The sequence below is a fragment of the Saimiri boliviensis genome, chromosome 14, assembly GCF_048565385.1.
Source record: "Saimiri boliviensis isolate mSaiBol1 chromosome 14, mSaiBol1.pri, whole genome shotgun sequence".
Taxonomy (NCBI): domain Eukaryota; kingdom Metazoa; phylum Chordata; class Mammalia; order Primates; family Cebidae; genus Saimiri; species Saimiri boliviensis.
Window position 1 is genome coordinate 15283273 of NC_133462.1, and position 16416 is coordinate 15299688.

At 54.0% G+C, this 16416-nt stretch overlaps 2 protein-coding genes across 3 annotated transcripts in view; both read left to right on the forward strand.

Moving 5' to 3' along the window:
- Positions 1-2652, forward strand: part of ATP1A3 (ATPase Na+/K+ transporting subunit alpha 3) — a 28795-nt gene extending 26143 nt beyond the window's left edge. For both annotated transcript variants that reach the window (XM_039466116.2, XM_074385600.1), the window contains exons 20-23: positions 338-468; positions 1496-1597; positions 1918-2009; positions 2271-2652. In XM_039466116.2, the coding sequence (XP_039322050.1) occupies positions 338-468; positions 1496-1597; positions 1918-2009; positions 2271-2299 (354 nt within the window). In that variant the 3' untranslated portion in view covers positions 2300-2652. The remainder of the gene's footprint in view (positions 1-337; positions 469-1495; positions 1598-1917; positions 2010-2270) is intronic.
- Positions 2653-8381: 5729 nt separating this feature from the next.
- RABAC1 (Rab acceptor 1) lies at positions 8382-11054 on the forward strand. The gene is made up of 5 exons (XM_003943218.4): positions 8382-8576; positions 8855-9067; positions 9397-9494; positions 10617-10718; positions 10801-11054. The coding sequence occupies exons 1-5, from the start codon at positions 8521-8523 to the stop codon at positions 10887-10889; spliced, it is 558 nt and encodes a 185-aa protein (XP_003943267.1). The 5' UTR covers positions 8382-8520; the 3' UTR covers positions 10890-11054.
- Positions 11055-16416: the final 5362 nt, after the last annotated feature.

The window sequence follows — 16416 nt, forward strand, 5'->3', positions numbered from 1 at the left end:
TTCCTGAGCTCTCTGTTCTGCCAGGCCTTCTTCCCCACCTTTGTCTGTCCCTTCAAAGCCTGGCTGCTGTCTGTCTGCCTCAGGAGGCCCCCAGGGTCCTCTTCCTCTTCCCTGGCCCCTAGTGGACGATGAGATCACCATTAACCTTTCTCCTACCATGTGCCTCTCCTGACTCCTCCCTCGGGACTATGAGCCCTCAGAAGGAAGCCACATCTGAGGCCCTGGGGACCCCAAGCAGGGTAGGGTGGGGCAAGGAGCACCAGAACATCATTGGGATGGTGGCTGGGGCTGCAGCGCCACTGACTGACAGGCCATGGCCCGGACACTGCTCCTACAGACATACGAGCAGAGGAAGGTGGTGGAGTTCACCTGCCACACGGCTTTCTTCGTGAGCATCGTGGTCGTCCAGTGGGCCGATCTGATCATCTGCAAGACCCGGAGGAACTCAGTCTTCCAGCAGGGCATGAAGTGAGGGCAGGGGGCACGCGGTGGCCGTCTAGCCATGCGTCCTGTCCGAGTGTCTGTCTGTGTCCCTCCTCCTGTGTTCTTGCTTTGGTTTTTTGTTATTTTGTTTCATTGAGGCAGAGTCTCACTCTGTCGCCCAGGCTAGAGTTTAGTAGTGCAATCATTGCTCACTGCAGCCTCGACCTCCCGGGCCCAAGCGATCCTCCCACCTCAGCCTCCTGAGTAGCTGAGATTACAGATGAGCAACACCATATAAGACTAATATTTATTTATTTAGATTCAGAGTCTTGCTCTGTCACCCAGCCTGGAGTGCAGTGGTGCCATCTCAGCTCACTGCAACCTCCTCCTCCTGGGTTCAAGTGATTCTCGTGCCTCAGCCTCCCGAGTAGCTGGGATTACAGGTGTGCACCACCATGTCTGGCTAATTTTTAGTATTTTTAGTAGAGACGGGGTTTTGCCATGTTGCCCAAGCTGGTCTCGAACTCCTGAGTGCAGGCAATCCGCCCACCTCGCCTCCCAAAGTGCTGGGATTACAGGTGTGAGCCACCGTGCTCAGCCTAATTTTTATTTTTTGTAGAGACCAGCTCTCACACTCCTGGCCTCAAGTGATCCTCCCACCTCGGCCCCCCAAAGTGCTGGGATTACAGGTGTGTGCCACCGCACCTGGCCCATTTTGGATTTTGCCACTGCACTGATTTTCTCTCAGGGGGTCCCATGTGTCCTGGATTCTCTCAGCCTGTGTGTGTGTCTGTGGTGGAGGTGCCCTTGGCCTTCTCTTTTTGTACCACTACCTCTCTGTGTCTGTCCCTGTCTCTATCCCTATGTCTGTCCCTGTCTCTCTGTGTCACCATCGCTCTACCTCTATCTGCATTTCCCCTTCTCTGTCTCTCTCCCTACGTCTCTGCATGTCTGTCTCTGTGTCTATGCAGCTGTCTCTGGGTGTCTGCACTGTGCCTCTCCCTGTCTCTATGGGGTAGGGGGTGCAGCATGGGGGATTTCTTCACCCAGCCCTGCCCTTCTGTGCCTCCAGGAACAAGATCCTGATCTTTGGGCTGTTTGAGGAGACGGCCCTGGCTGCCTTCCTGTCCTACTGCCCCGGCATGGACGTGGCCCTGCGCATGTACCCTCTCAAGTGAGTGCCCCACCGCCCCCAGCCCTGCCCAAGCCAGCGCCTGCCATGGACCCTTCCCTTCAGCTCTGGCTGGACCTCAGGCCCCACCTCCCCTGGTGTCCTCACTGCAATCCCCCAGTCTGATGCCTGCCAGCCTCCCTGATGGGCAGCTCTCCCCATGGGGCACTCCGAAGACCCCAGGCCCAGCCCCACCCAGGGCACCCCCGACCTGTGAGCACGAAGGATCCTGGGAGACTGCCCTGCATCATCCCCTCCTGTCCCCGGGGCTCTGCCTCTCCTTAGGGCCCCACACTTATGCTCTCCTGCTCCCTCCTCTGCAGGCCCAGCTGGTGGTTCTGTGCCTTCCCCTACAGTTTCCTCATCTTCGTCTATGATGAAATCCGCAAACTCATCCTGCGCAGGAACCCCGGGGGTGAGGGGGCTCGGCGAGGCAGCCGATGGGGGCGGGGGGCAGCAGGGTCCATTTCCCCTGCTGGATGGCTCTGCCACCTGGTTCCCACTCTTCTCTCTCTTCCGGTCTCTCCGGGCCTCCTCTCTGTCTTCCTCTGGGTCTCTGTCTGTGTGGGTTCCCTGTCTCTCTCCCTCTCTGTCCCTCTCTCTGCTGTGCGGCTGGCCTTACCGGTCTCTCTCCCTCTCTTACTCTGTGTCTTTCTTTCCTTCTTTGTCTCTCCAGGTTGGGTGGAGAAGGAAACCTACTACTGACCTCAACCCACCACATCGCCCATCTCTTCCCCACCCCCAAGCCCAGGACAGCCCCTGCCAGTCCCCCCCATTTTGTATTCTGGGGGGAGGGGCCCTCTCTCCCCATGGCCCCACCGTGGCCCCCACCCCCTCTACTATCTCCTGCCACCCCCACTCTGGCTGGCTTCTCTCCCCTGCCCCTCGCCTCTCTCCTCTCTCTTTTCTGCGTCAGTTTCTCTCCCTCTCCTCACCCCTCCATCCCTTCCGCCGGCCCCAGCCACCTCCCTGGGCTCTTTTTTACTCCCCCTCAGCCCCCCTGGCTGATGCCATCTCTGGTTCTGGACAATTATCAAATATATCACTGGGGAGAGAGACGCGGTGTGTGTGTCATGCCTGCTTTCTGGGTGGGGGCTGTGGCTGGGACAGCATCCCCTCTGCTGGGGCACACTGCCAGGTGATTCTCAAAACCCCAGGAACTTAGCCTGGCACTGGCTTGGAAGTCAGGGAATCTCAGAGCCATCTAATCATGGAGTTTTCAACTCCATGAAAGTCAGAGCAGCTTGAATTCGCCAGGCGATGGGATTGTGGAACCAGAACAGGAGAGGGAGGGAAGCAGACGTGGGATGGTAGCGGGGAGCCTCTCGTATAGAGTAGGACCCAGGGGACACGGACGATGATGATGGTGATGACAGTGATTCACTGAGTCCCCACTGTGTGCTCTGCCTACTTCTAAGCACTCTGTACAAGGAGTGCATTAAATGTGCACAGAGACGGGAAGTGACTTTCCCAAGGTCACGCAGCTAAGAGACAAATCTGAGATTTTAGAATTGAACTAAAACTGTCCAAAGTTCTAGGTCGTTATGCTAGTCTCTCTTTTTATTTATTTATTTATTTTTATTTTTTTGAGACGGAGTTTCGCTCTTGTTACCCAGGCTGGAGTGCGATGGCACGATCTCGGCTCACCGCAACCTCTGCCTCCTGGGTTCAGGCAATTCTCCTGCCTCAGCCTCCTGAGTAGCTGGGATTACAGGCACGCGCCACCATGCCCAGCTAATTTTTTGTATCCTTAGTAGAGACGGGGTTTCACCATGTTGACCAGGATGGTCTCGATCTCTTGACCTCGTGATCCACCCACCTCGGCCTCCCAAAGTGCTGGGATTACAGGCTTGAGTCACTGCGCCCGGCTGTTTTTATTGAAATAAACTGTCATACAGGGAAGTGTACACATCTTAAGGGTACAGCTCAGTGATTTTTAAAATTGCATCTGCAGGCCGGGCGCAGTCCTGTAATCCCAGGACTTTGGGAGGCCAAGATGGGCAGGTCGCATGAGGTGAGGAGTTTGAGACCAGCCTGGCCAACATGTCAAAACCCAGTATCTACTAAAAATTTAAAAACTAGCTGGGTGCAGTGGCTCATGCCTGTAATCCCAGCACTTTGGGAGACCGAGGCAAGCGCAGAACACCTGAGGTCAGGAGTTCGAGACCAGCCTGACCAACATGGAGAAACCCCATCTCTACTAAAATACAAAATTACATGGGTGTGGTGGCACGAGCCTGTAATCCCAGCTACTGGGGAGGCGGAGGCAGGAGAATCAATTGAACCTGGGAGGCAGAGGTTGCAGTGAGCCAAGATTGTTCCACTGCACTCCAGCCTGGTGACAGAGCAAAACTCCATCTCAAAAAAAAAAAAAAAAAAAAAGTGATCCACCCGCCTCAACCTCCCAAAGTACTCAGATTACAGACACAAGCCACCGCGCCCATCTCTCTAGCTGTGTCTTTTAATGACAAATGTCCACTTGTTGAGTACGCACGTGCCTGGGAGTGAAATTGCTGGATCATGGAATAGACTATGTTTAGCTTTCACGGGCGTTGCCAGACTTCCCAAAGTTCGAGTGCCATTTTTCATCTAACAGTGTAAGGAAGCCGCAGCTGTTCTACATCCTCCCACCACTGGGAATTGTCAGTCCTTTTCATTTTTGCCACTCTAGTGGAGCAGCCAGACCATTTCTCTCCAGGCAGCCTTCCTAACACGGCCCAGAGAAACACGTCAGAGGAAGGGCTGGGGCTGGGGCCGGGCCTGAGCCAGCCTGCACCAGTGTCTGGGTGGCCAGGATGCTGAGAGCAAGTGTGAGTGGGTGAGTGTGTAAGTGCATGTACATACCCACCACACAAGACAAGGGCTGAGGGAGAAGTTCCCGAATCTGAGCAGGGAAAGGCAGTTGGAGGGTAGGGTCCATGCGCGCTGGACACCCCTGGTAACCCCAGGATACAGCCTGGTCCTGGTAGGGGCTATATGAGCCTGGGCCTCTCCTGGGGAGCCCACAAATACTACTTTATTTATCTGGTGCAGGGGAAGAGACAGTCCCATAGACAGGTGGGGAGACTGAGGCCCAGAGAGGGGAGAGCCTTCCTTGAGGTCACACAGCACGGACAGTGACCCAGGTCCCCGGCTGAATGGGCTAAGGTCTTCCTGCTCTCCCAGCACCACTTCCTTGGGGATCTCAGGAGAGAGGGAGGAGGCTTCATGCTGGAGGAACCCTTTTTTTTTTTTTTTTTTTTGAGACAGGGTCATGCTCTGTCACCCAGGCTGGTGTGCAGTGGTGTAGTCTCAGCTCACTGCAATCTCTGCCTCCTAGGTTCAAGCGATTCTCCTGCCTCGGCCTCCTGAGTAGTAGCTGGGACTACAGGCACATGCCACCACACCCAGCTAATTTTTTGTATTTTTAGTAGAGACAGGGTTTCACAGTGTTAGCCAGGATGGTCTCGATCTCCTGACCTTGTGATCCACCTGCCTGGCCTCCCAAAATGCTGGGATTACAGGGGTGAGTCACCACGCCCAGCCCCTAATTTTTTTTTATTCATTTTTTTTTTGTTTTGCCTATTCCAGGAAATACATATTTTTTTGTATGTTTAGTAAAGATGGGGTTTCACCATGTTGGCCAGCTGGTCTCAAACTCCTGGCCTTAAGTGATCCGCACCCCACTTGGACTCCCAGAGTGTTGAGATTACAGGCATGAGCCACCATGCCTGGCCTGGGGACCCACAATCTTCTCGGGTGCCCCCTCATCTCCCACCACCCTCCTAGTTCAGGCCCCATATGCCAAAGCCCCCTTCTCTCAGGGACCCCATCTCCCACCATCTCACTTGATGCCTCTGCCTCAGAGCCCCCCTCTCCCACACTGCCCCTGTGTCCAGGACCCATCTCCTAGAATTCCCTTATTCAAAGTTCCCCCCACCCTCCCACTCCTAACCCCTCCTGCAATGTCCACTGTCCTCCTCCCCATCTCTCACCATGGACTGCACTGTTCAACACCTTCAGGCCTCTGCTCCATGGCCTCTGCTCGGAACAAAGACCAGTGGGTTTTCGAATGAAATTGCTTTCATTCAGTTCCTATAAGGAAACCCAACAGCTCTCATAACAAAAGTCAATCCTGAATCTCCCACGGACAGCCATGGAAGAGACAGCTGGAGCCGGGCAGGGTGGCTCACGCCTGTAATCTCAGCACTTTGAGATGCCAAGGCGTCACGAGATCAGGAGTTCAAGACCAGCCTGGCCAAGATGATGAAACCCCATCTCTACTAAAAATACCACACCCAGCTGATTTTTGTATTTTTAGTAGAGATGGGGTTTCACCATGTTGGCCAGGCTGGTCTTGAACTCCTGACCTCAAGTGATCTGCTCGTCTGGGCCTCCCAAAGTGCTAGGATTATAGGCATCAGCCAGGCACCAGACCCCGAAGTCCTCCTTAGATTTCCAAGTTTGAATCCTAGGTAGAAAACATGAATCCACTAAAAGCCTGGGGGTGATGAAGAGAAAATAAACAGTAAGTAGCCAATCTGATCTTCAAAGTGTAACTCTTCCATCTTCAGCGTGGGGCCCTTGCAAGAGGGCTTCCCTGCCTATTGACCCACCAGCACCTTGGACAGCAGGGTCATCGTTTCCCCCCGCCCCCACCTCCTGGGAACACCTTCCAGCAGGCTTCAAAGCACAAACCCTGAAGTGCTGTGGATCTTGGAAGACAAGAGCTGAGCCTAAAAGAGTCACTTGGGGCTGGGCATGGTGGCTCATACCTGTAATCCCAACACTTTGGAAGGCAGGAGGATCACTTGAGTCCAGGAATTTGAGACCCACCAGGGCAACACAGCAAAATCTCTTATCTACTTAAATATTTTTTTTTTTAAAGTTCACCTGGTTATCCCATGTAGATATTATCCTTCCAGCCCCACCCAGCTGCTTTGGAAAATTAGAATCTCAGTCTGCTTAAGGGAGCCCAGGCTTCCCTATACTTGAACACACATTTCTTGAGGCCCTATTCTGGTACACCCCCATTAAAATTCCAGCCCTGTTTTCCTACAGTGCCACTCAAGGCAGGGGCAGGCCACAGAGGAATCTGTTTACAGACTGAGAAAGAAAGCCAGGCCTGGTGGCTCAAGCCTGTAATCCCAGCACTTTGGGAGGCCGAGGCGGATGGATCACGAGGTCAAGAGATCGAGACCATCCTGGTCAACATGGTAAAACCCCGTCTCTACTAAAAATACAAAAAATTAGCTGGGCATGGTGGCGCGTGCCTGTAATCCCAGCTACTCAGGAGGCTGAGGCAGGAGAACTGCCTGAACCCAAGAGGCAGAGGTTGCGGTGAGCCGAGATCGCGCCATTGCACTCCAGCCTGGGTAACAAGAGTGAAACTCCGTCTCAAAAAAAAAAAAAGAAAAGAAAAAGACTGAGAAAGAACCATGGCTAGGGGAACCAGGGAAAAGAAAGGCCCATGCCTCAGACACTAGCCATCTTTGGGGACATCCAAGAGGCCAGCAGCCCCTAAGATGTTCCTATTAAATTTCAGGAGGCTGAACTCTAGAAATTATAATCATAACATTTGGGATAATATAGTGGCAATAACAATGACTATCATTTATTGAGCAATTATAAAGTCTCTTTAAAAGTTAGTCTTTCAGGCCGGGCGCGGTGGCTCAAGCCTATAATCCCAGCACTTTGGGAGGCCGAGGCGGGTGGATCACGAGGTCAAGAGATCGAGACCAACCTGGTCAACATGGTGAAACCCCGTCTCTACTAAAAATACAAATAATTAGCTGGGCATGGTGGTGCGTGCCTATAATCCCAGCTACTCAGGAGGCTGAGGCAGGAGAATTGCTTGAACCCAGGAGACGGAGGTTGTGGTGAGCCGAGATCGCCCCATTGCACTCCAGCCTGGGTAACAAGAGCGAAACTCCGTCTCAAAAAATAAATAAATAAATAAATAAAAGTCTTTCAAGCACTTCACATGGATTTAACTGAATCATCATAACTCTGTGAGCTGGTACCATTAGGATCCCCACTGTCCACATGAAGATACTGAAGTTCAGGGAGGTGACTAGGTCACAGCCACACAGCCTGGATTTTCTCCTGAGTCTGACTCCAGAATCACAGCTCTTTTAGGTATAACACCTCCCACTTTTAAAACTTCTCAACACTTTCTCTTTCCCAACTTCACTTCCTCCTGTCCAAAAGTGTGTGGTGGTAGTGGTGGGGGCGGGGACGGGGGTGTCCCTAGCCCCAACTCATTCATATTTGGGACTCCACTAGGTGGGGTAGGGAGCAACCTCAGATACCATTCCAGCAACCATAGCCCCCTCACTAGCCTCAATCTCTTGAGGAAGGAATCAATAAATTAGCTAAATCTTTCTACTCAGTATGTGGTCCATGGACTAGCGGCATCAGCATCACCTGGGAACTCAGAAATGCAAATTTGGGCTCCACCCCAGACACGCTGAATGAGAACATCTGGGCTGGGGCCCAGGATTCTGTGTTTTAGCAAGCCCTCCAGGTTTTTTTTTAGGCCCTCTAGAGACAGAACGACAGCTCTGCACGGTCTCCATTGTGCCTTCCCCGGGAGAGTGCACAACGCCCGCCTCTGCCATTAGAGCTCCTATAACGCCCTTGCTCCTGACAGCCCACCTGTGCCCTCCCGAAACTACAACTCCCACAATGCCCAGAGGCGCGTGCCGTCACTTTCTGGGATTGTATCTTCCAGTGTCCTGCGAGTCAGGCCGCCATCATAGCGGCCACCCTCCCAGCCACCGTCAGGACTACAACTCCCACAGTGCCCGGCGACAGAACTACCGTCCCCAGCTGCTCCCGAGCGGCGCCACGTCGGTTCCGCCGGGTAGGGCCGGACTCAGGCGGTGCCGGCAGGGTCTGCAGGGTACCGGGCTAGTTACCGCAGCTCTACCCTTCACGACGCAGACATGGCAGCCCCGAAGGACCAGCAGAAGGATGCCGAGGCGGAAGGGCTGAGCGCCACGTGAGCGAGCCGGCTCTAGCCCCTTGGACCCGACACCCGGAGTCCTGGCCCCCCGGCCCTTTCCTCCCTTGAGTGCCCGGAGTCCCAGCCCCGAGACGCCGAAGTCTTGGTCCCCGGTCTCCTCTTCTGGGACCCTGGAGTCTGAACCCTTAGCCCCCTTTCCCTCTGCGGGCCAGGAGTCTGGGGTCCCAGGAGGGAGTCCAGGCTTAGCCCCCTTATTACGCGGGGATATGGGCCTCCATCCCGGTCCACCACTGACCCGGCCCCACCCCGCGCAGGACCCTGCTGCCGAAGCTGATCCCCTCTGGTGCAGGCCGGGAGTGGCTGGAGCGGCGCCGGGCGACCATCCGGCCCTGGGGGACCTTCGTGGACCAGCAGCGCTTCTCACGGCCCCGCAACCTGGGCGAGCTGTGCCAGCGCCTCGTACGCAACGTGGAGTACTACCAGAGCAACTATGTGTTCGTGTTCCTGGGCCTTATCCTGTACTGCGTGTGAGTGCCTCCCGGGCCCCACACCCGCACTCTCCCTCCACGGCTAGACCCCCTCCTCTCCCGGCTCAGGCCCCGCCCCCACCGCCCAGGCCCCTCCTCTCACCGCCCAGGCCCCGCCCCCAAGGATTGGCTCTGCTAGACCTACCTTGTCACCAAAGGGCCAGGTCACTACCCCACCATCACCCTGGCCAGGATGTGGGGTGACTAAATGTCACCTGGCTCTCCCTGGTCTCCAGGATGTAGCTTGCCGCACACCGGTGGAGGCCAGGGCTTCTTGGCTGGCCTAGCCCCAGCTGCCTGACTGCCGCCTCCCTGCACTCCTCCTCCAGGGTGACGTCCCCTATGTTGCTGGTGGCTCTGGCTGTCTTTTTCGGCGCCTGTTACATTCTCTATCTGCGCACCTTGCAGTCCAAGCTTGTGCTCTTTGGTGAGAAATCCCCTGCGCGTATGAATCCTTGGTCACTCACATCCTGGTCTTTTGGAATTACAGACTTCAGACCCCAAACCCAAGTCCGCCCATGCCTAGATGTAGACTAGGTCCCCCAAACCTGATCCCTTAACATCTCAAAACAGATGCTCCCACCGAGTCTCGGCCCGGTAAATTGCAGTTCCTCAAACCCAGATTCCACCTGTCTGCTGTACCTTAAACCTAACGCTCTCCAAATCACGTGACTCCTTCCCTCTCCCTCCACTGCTCGCCGCTCTCTGCGGCAAGCATCAGCTGCAGGTGCCCATACTGGACACCAGGTGGCGACCTTACACTGGTCTAGATTTGTTCCGGTTCGTTTTCTGGCTTTCTGGGATGTGACCAGAAAGACCTTGGGACTTAGAGAGAAAAACTGAGGAGTATGTTTCATATGGTTCCCAGACTAGTACCAAGGACCACTGGGAAAACAAAATGCCAGGGAAATTCCCCCCAGGGGAAAATCAAGGTTTGGAGTGTGGTCAGGGAGTTGGGATGGGATGGTCAGGTAGCCCTGCGGCACGTTATGTGCATGATAGACTGGGGTGGAGGAGGGTGGGGTGGAGGGAGCATCTGAAGCACAGCCATGACTTGGCTTCAGCTGATCACCGTCACCAGAGCATGCAGACCCCATTTCCCAGACCTCTGTGAGAAGCCTGTAGTTGGTATTTTTATGTGAAATCATTCACTTTGCCAGCCACAAATCACATTCTTGCAAAACATCACAAAAAACACATTGGCCCTCGGGCCACCAGTTTGAGACCCCTGGTGTGCGTGAGGGTTGCAGCAGGAAAGCATAGTAGTCTGGGGAGCAGGAAGCTGGGATCCCAGGAGCTTTCTAGAGGATGTAGACCAGAGGGCAGAGGGTGGGGCTGAGGCAGGTGAGGATAGTGTGCTGTGTTCTGGAGGGGAGTTGGGACAGCAGGGGAACAGGGCGACCCTAGGACCTGGAGGGCCTTGGCATAAGGAGTTTGGATTCAATCCCGAGGTCCTGGAGCTTGTATAGATTGTTGGGGGGGCGGCAGGGGTTACTCTGGGAGAGGGCATGGAAGGTGGGAACAGCGCCCCAATGCCATCTGCCCCCAGGCCGAGAGGTGAGCCCAGCCCATCAGTACGCTCTGGCTGGAGGCATATCCTTCCCCTTCTTCTGGCTGGCTGGTGCCGGCTCGGCCGTCTTCTGGGTGCTGGGTAAGTACAGGGTCTGAGCGGCTGGGGTGGATGGTGGGGCCAGGCACAGGAGCATGGCCCTGAGCTGCCGGCTTTCCTGCAGGAGCCACCCTGGTAGTCATCGGCTCCCACGCTGCCTTCCACCAGATCGAGGCTGTGGACGGGGAGGAGCTGCAGATGGAACCCGTGTGAGGTGCTGCTGGGACCTGCCGGCCTCCCCGGCCAGCCGCCCCACCCCTACCCGCCCCTGTCCTGCACAGGTCTGCTGCTGCTTGGGCCCACAGCACTGCCCCATCACAAGCCCGGGGAGGGATTCTGCCTTTGAAAATAAAGCTGTTACAGGTGTCATTCAGCAAATACTCCCCCAGCATCTTCTGTGGGTCTCTGTGAGTGGAGCTGCGAATAGTGCGGAGACCAGGGTTGGCGTGGAGCCTGGGGTTGCGCAAGACGATCAACAAGGTAAACAGGTAAAATATTATGGGGTGTCCAATGGTGGTGAGTGCTGAGGAGGAGGAAAGAGTTGAGAAAGACAGTGTGCCGGGGGTCCCTGGGACCACCCCCAGGTTTGATGGTTCTCTAGGACTTGGGGCTGAGTACACAGTTAGACTCATAGGTCTGATTTACTCTCATCAAAGGATATGGAGCTGTCAGCGAAAGGAAAATGTGCGTGTGGTGAACTCAGGAAACCTGGCATGCACTTCCAGAGGCCACATCTAATTCCTCCAGCAGTGTATCATGGCGACATGTGTGAAATGTCAGCCAGGGACATTCTGATCAGAGCCTCAGCAACCTTGGTTTCATGGGGGCGGTTTCATGGACCTTCTCTCTGACACATACCAAAATCCCGTCTCCCAGAAAGAAGGCCAGTGCTTGGCACAAACAGCCTAGATAGATACAGTCAGCTACTCTTATCAGGAAATGAGAAGAACCCTCCTGACACCCAAGTTCCCAGCCAAGCACTGATTGTGCACCCAGGCAGGTCTAAGGACAGCAGTCTGGGGCGGAGCCTGCCATGTTGTCTCTTTTCTGCACAGAGAAAGTTCTGGAGTGAGTTGCAGGTTAAAGAGGTTGGCCAGAAAAGCCCTCCCTAATGTGACATTCATCAAATACCTAAATTGAGATGAGAGCAGGAGTAGCCCTGATCCTTTGGAGGAAGAATGATGGGGGCAGAGGAAGCCACAGGGGCATAAGCTGGGAGATAGATGGCAGCAGCCAGGAGGCGCGAAGGCAGCCAGGAGGCAGGTGTGGCTGGAGCAGATGAGCAAGGGGGACAGGGTGGGAGGCTAGGGAGCCTTGCAGGCACAGTGAGGGCTTTGGGTTTTACTCCATATGAGATGAAAGAGATGCAGTTTGCTTTTGTGAGGGGGTTTCGCTTTGTTGCTTTGTTTCCCAACCTGGTCTCGGATTCCCGGGCTCAAGCAATCCTCCCCCGCAGCTCCCCAAAGTGCTGGGACTACTGGTGTGACCCACTGTGTCAAGCCCAGTTTGCCTCTTGCATTGTGTGTGTGTGTGTGTGTGTGTGTGTGTGTGTGTGATGGAGTTTCGCTCTTGTTACCCAGGCTGGAGTGCAATGGCGCGATCTCGGCTCACCACAACCTCCGCCTCCTGGGTTCAGGCAATTCTCCTGCCTCAGCCTCCTGAGTAGCTGGGATTACAGGCACTCACCACCATGCCCAGCTAATTTTTTGTATTTTTGGTAGAGACGGGGTTTCACCATGTTGACCAGGATGGTCTCGATCTCTTGACCTCGTGATCCACCCGCCTCGGCCTCCCAAAGTGCTGGGATTACAGGCTTGAGCCACGGCGCCCGGCCTTGCCTTTTCTTTTTTGAGACAGGGTCTTGCTCTATGGACCAGGCTGTTAGGCAGTGGCATGATCACCACTCACTACAGCATCCACCTCTCTGGCTCAAGTGATCCTCCCACCTCAGCCTCCTGAGCAGCTGAGACCACGGGTGCATGCCACCACACCCACTAATTGTTTTTTAACTTTTCATTAGACAGGGTCTCACTGTGTTGCCTGGGCTGGTCTCAAACTCCTGGGCTAAAGCCATCCTCCTGCCTCAGCCTCTAAAAGCACTGGGATTACAGGCATGAGCCGGTCCAGTTTGCCTTTCATTGTGAGGTAGAGGCTGCCACGTGGGAACACTCACAAGAGAAAAACTCACTTGGGAGGGAACATGCCAGGCAGATGGACAACAAAGGAGGTGGCCAGAGGGCCTGAGAAGTGACTTTATTTTTTATTTTTATTTATTTATTATTTTTATTTATTTATTTTTGGAGACGGGAGTTTCATTCTTGTTACCCAGGCTGGAGTAATGGCACGATCTTGGCTCATCACAACCTCCACCTCCTGAGTTGAGGCAATTCTCCTGCCTCAGCCTCCTGAGTAGCTGGGATTACAGGCACATGCCACCATGCCCAGCTAATTTTTTTTTTTGTATTTTTAGTAGAGACGGGGTTTCACCATGTTGACCAGGATGGTCTCGATCTCTTGACCTTGTGATTCACCCACCTCGGCCTCCCAAAATGCTGGGATTACAGGCATAAGCCACCGTGCCCGGCTTATTTTTATTTATTTAGAGACAGAGTTTCACTCTTGTTGCCCAGGCTGGAGTGCAGTGGCACAATCTCAGCTCACTACAACCTCCACCTCTCGGGTTCTAGCGATTCTCCTGCCTCAGCCTCCCTAGTAGCTGGGATTACAGGCCCCTGCCACCACACCCAGCTAATTATTTGTATTTTTAGTGGAGACGGAGTTTCACTATGTTGGCCAGGCTGGTCTCGAACTCCTGACCTTAGGCAGTCCACCCGCCTCAGCCTCCCAAAGTTCTGGGATTATAGGCGTGAGCCACTGCGCTCAGTTTATTTGTTTATTTTTTTGAGACAGAGTCTCTGTTGCCCAGGCTGGAGTACAATGGTACAATCTCAGCTTACTGTAACCTTAACCTCCCAGATTCAAGCGATTCTCCTGCCTCAGCCTCCCGACTAGTTGGGATTACAGGTTCCCACCAACACACCTGGCTAATTTTTGTATTTTTAGTAGAGACAGGATTTCACCATATTGGCCAGGATGGTCTCGATCTCCCAACCTTGTAATCTGCCTGCCTCAGCCTTAATTTTAAAAATATGATTAAGGGGCCAGGCGCGGTGGCTCAAGCCTGTAATCCCAGCACTTTGGGAGGCCGAGGCGGGTGGATCACGAGGTCAAGAGATCGAGACCATCCTGGTCAACATGGTGAAACCCCATCTCTACTAAAAATACAAAAAAAATTAGCTGGGCATGGTGGCGTGTGCCTATAATCCCAGCTACTCAGGAGGCTGAGGCAGGAGAATTGCCTGAACCCAGGAGACGGAGGTTGCGGTGAGCCGAGATCGCGCCATTGCACTCCAGCCTGGGTAACAAGAGCGAAACTCCGTCTCAAAAAAAAAAAAAAAAAAAAATATGATTAAGGCTGGGCACCGTGGCTCATGCCTGTGTAATCCCAGCAGTTACTTTGGGAGGCCAAGGTGGGAGGATTGCTTGAGCTGGAGTTTGAGACCAGCCTGGATAATATAGCGAGGGAAAAAAAAAGTTAATTAACTGGGCATGGTAGTGTGGGCATGTAGTCCCAGCCACTTGGGAGGCTGAGGTGGGAAGATGACTTGATCCCAGGACTTCAGTGCTGCAGTGAGCCATGCCTGTACCACTGCACTCCAACCTGGGCAACACAGAGAAACCCCATCTCTAAAAATAATAATTTTAAAAAAGGGCAGCGGTGGTTCCTGCCTGTAATCCCAGCACTTTGGGAAGCCAAGGTGAGCGGACTGCATGAGCTCAGAACTTTGAGACCAGCGTGGGCAACATGGCAAGACCCTGTCACTACAAAAAATACAAAAATTAGCCAGGTGTGATGGTGCATGCCTGTGGTCCCAGCTACTTGGGAGGCCAAGGTGAGAGGATTGCTTGAGCCCAGGAGGTCAAGGCTGCAGTGAGCCGAGATTGCACCACCACTGCACTCCAGCCTGGGTGACAGAGTGAGACCCTGTCTCAAAAGAAGCTGGGGTTGGGGAGAGGGGGGTGTGTGCGAATTAAATAGAAAACTGCAAGTTAGCCCAGGCACAATGGCTCATGTCTGTAATCCCAGCACTTTGGGAGGCTGAGATCAGGGTGGATCACCTGAGGTCAGGAGTTTGAGACCAGCCTGGCAATCATGGCAAAACCCCATCTCTACTAAAAATACAGAAATTAGCCGGGCGTAGTGGCACATGCCTGTAATCCCAACTACCCGGGAGGCTGAGGCAGGAGAGTTGCTTGAACCTGGGGGCGGAGGTTGCAGTGAGCCAGGATCACACCACTGCACTGCAGCCTGGGTGACTGAGCAAGACTCCATCTCAAAAAAGATAAAATTGCAAGTGACCTATGGCTTGTATTCTGTTTCTATTGGACACACTGGCTTAGATGCTGGGGAGATGGCAGTGCTGGAAATAGTCAAGGCCCTGCCGTCTGTGAACTCACATTCAGTAGGAGACATGCAGGAAACACATAGAGAACCACCAACAAGGGGCTGGGCGCGGTGGCTCTTGCCTGTAATCCCAGCACTTCGGGAGGCCGAGGCAGGCAGATCACTTGAGGTCAGGAGTTCGAGAAGAGCCTGACCAACATGGTGAAACCCTGTCTCTACTAAAAATAAAAGATTAGCTGGGCATGGTGGTGGGTCCCTGTAATCCCAGGTCCTTGGTAGGTTAAGGCAGGAGAATCGCTTGAATCCGGGAGGTGGAGGTTGCAGTGAGCTGAGATGGAACCACTGCACTCCAGCCTAGGCGACAGAGTGAGACTCTGTCTCAAACAACAACAATCAGGACACTCAGGGAGGAGAGGTGTAAACGCTCCAGAGCCAAACAAAGGAGACCACTTGAGACTGGAGACCTGCTTAGTGGGCAGGGCCTTGCTGGGGATTGAGGAGCTGCTTGGCCCTTGGAGTAGGTCTTGGGGAAGAGTGTTGGAGCCAGAGGGAACAGCAGGTGCAGAGGCCGTGAGGTCAGATCTGCTCGATGACAGGGCGGAGCTCCTGGCCAGCCCCAGAGACCATGTTGGGGAGGACAATTGGGGGCCAGATCACGCAGGACCTGTGGGCCATGGTAAGGTCTTTGGATTTTGCCTTAACATGTGAAACCATGGAAGGACATTGAGCAGGGAAGAGGCAGGGTTAAGTGTGAATGTTAGAAATATCCCTCTGTGGCCGGGCGCGGTGGCTCACGCCTGTAATCCCAGCACTTTGGGAGGCCGAGGCGGGTGGATCACGAGGTCAAGAGATCGAGACCATCCTGGTCAACATGGTGAAACCCCTTCTCTACTAAAAATACAAAAATTAGCTGGGCATGGTGGCACGTGCCTGTAATCCCAGCTACTCAGGAGGCTGAGGCAGGAGAATTGCCTGAACCCAGGAGACGGAGGTTGCGGTGAGCCAAGATCGCGCCATTGCACTCCAGCCTGGGTAACAAGAGCGAAACTCCGTCTCAAAAAAAAAAAAAAAAAAAGAAATATCCCTCTGGAGGCCAGGCATGGTGGCTTACACCTATAATCCCAGCACTTTGGGAGGCTGAGCTGAGCACTTTGATAGGGCAACATAGTGAAACCCTGTCTCAGTAAAAAATAAAAATGGCTGGCACGGAAGGATCGCTCGAGCCCAGGAGTTTGAGACCAGCCTGGATAACATGGCAAAATTCCCTCTGTACTA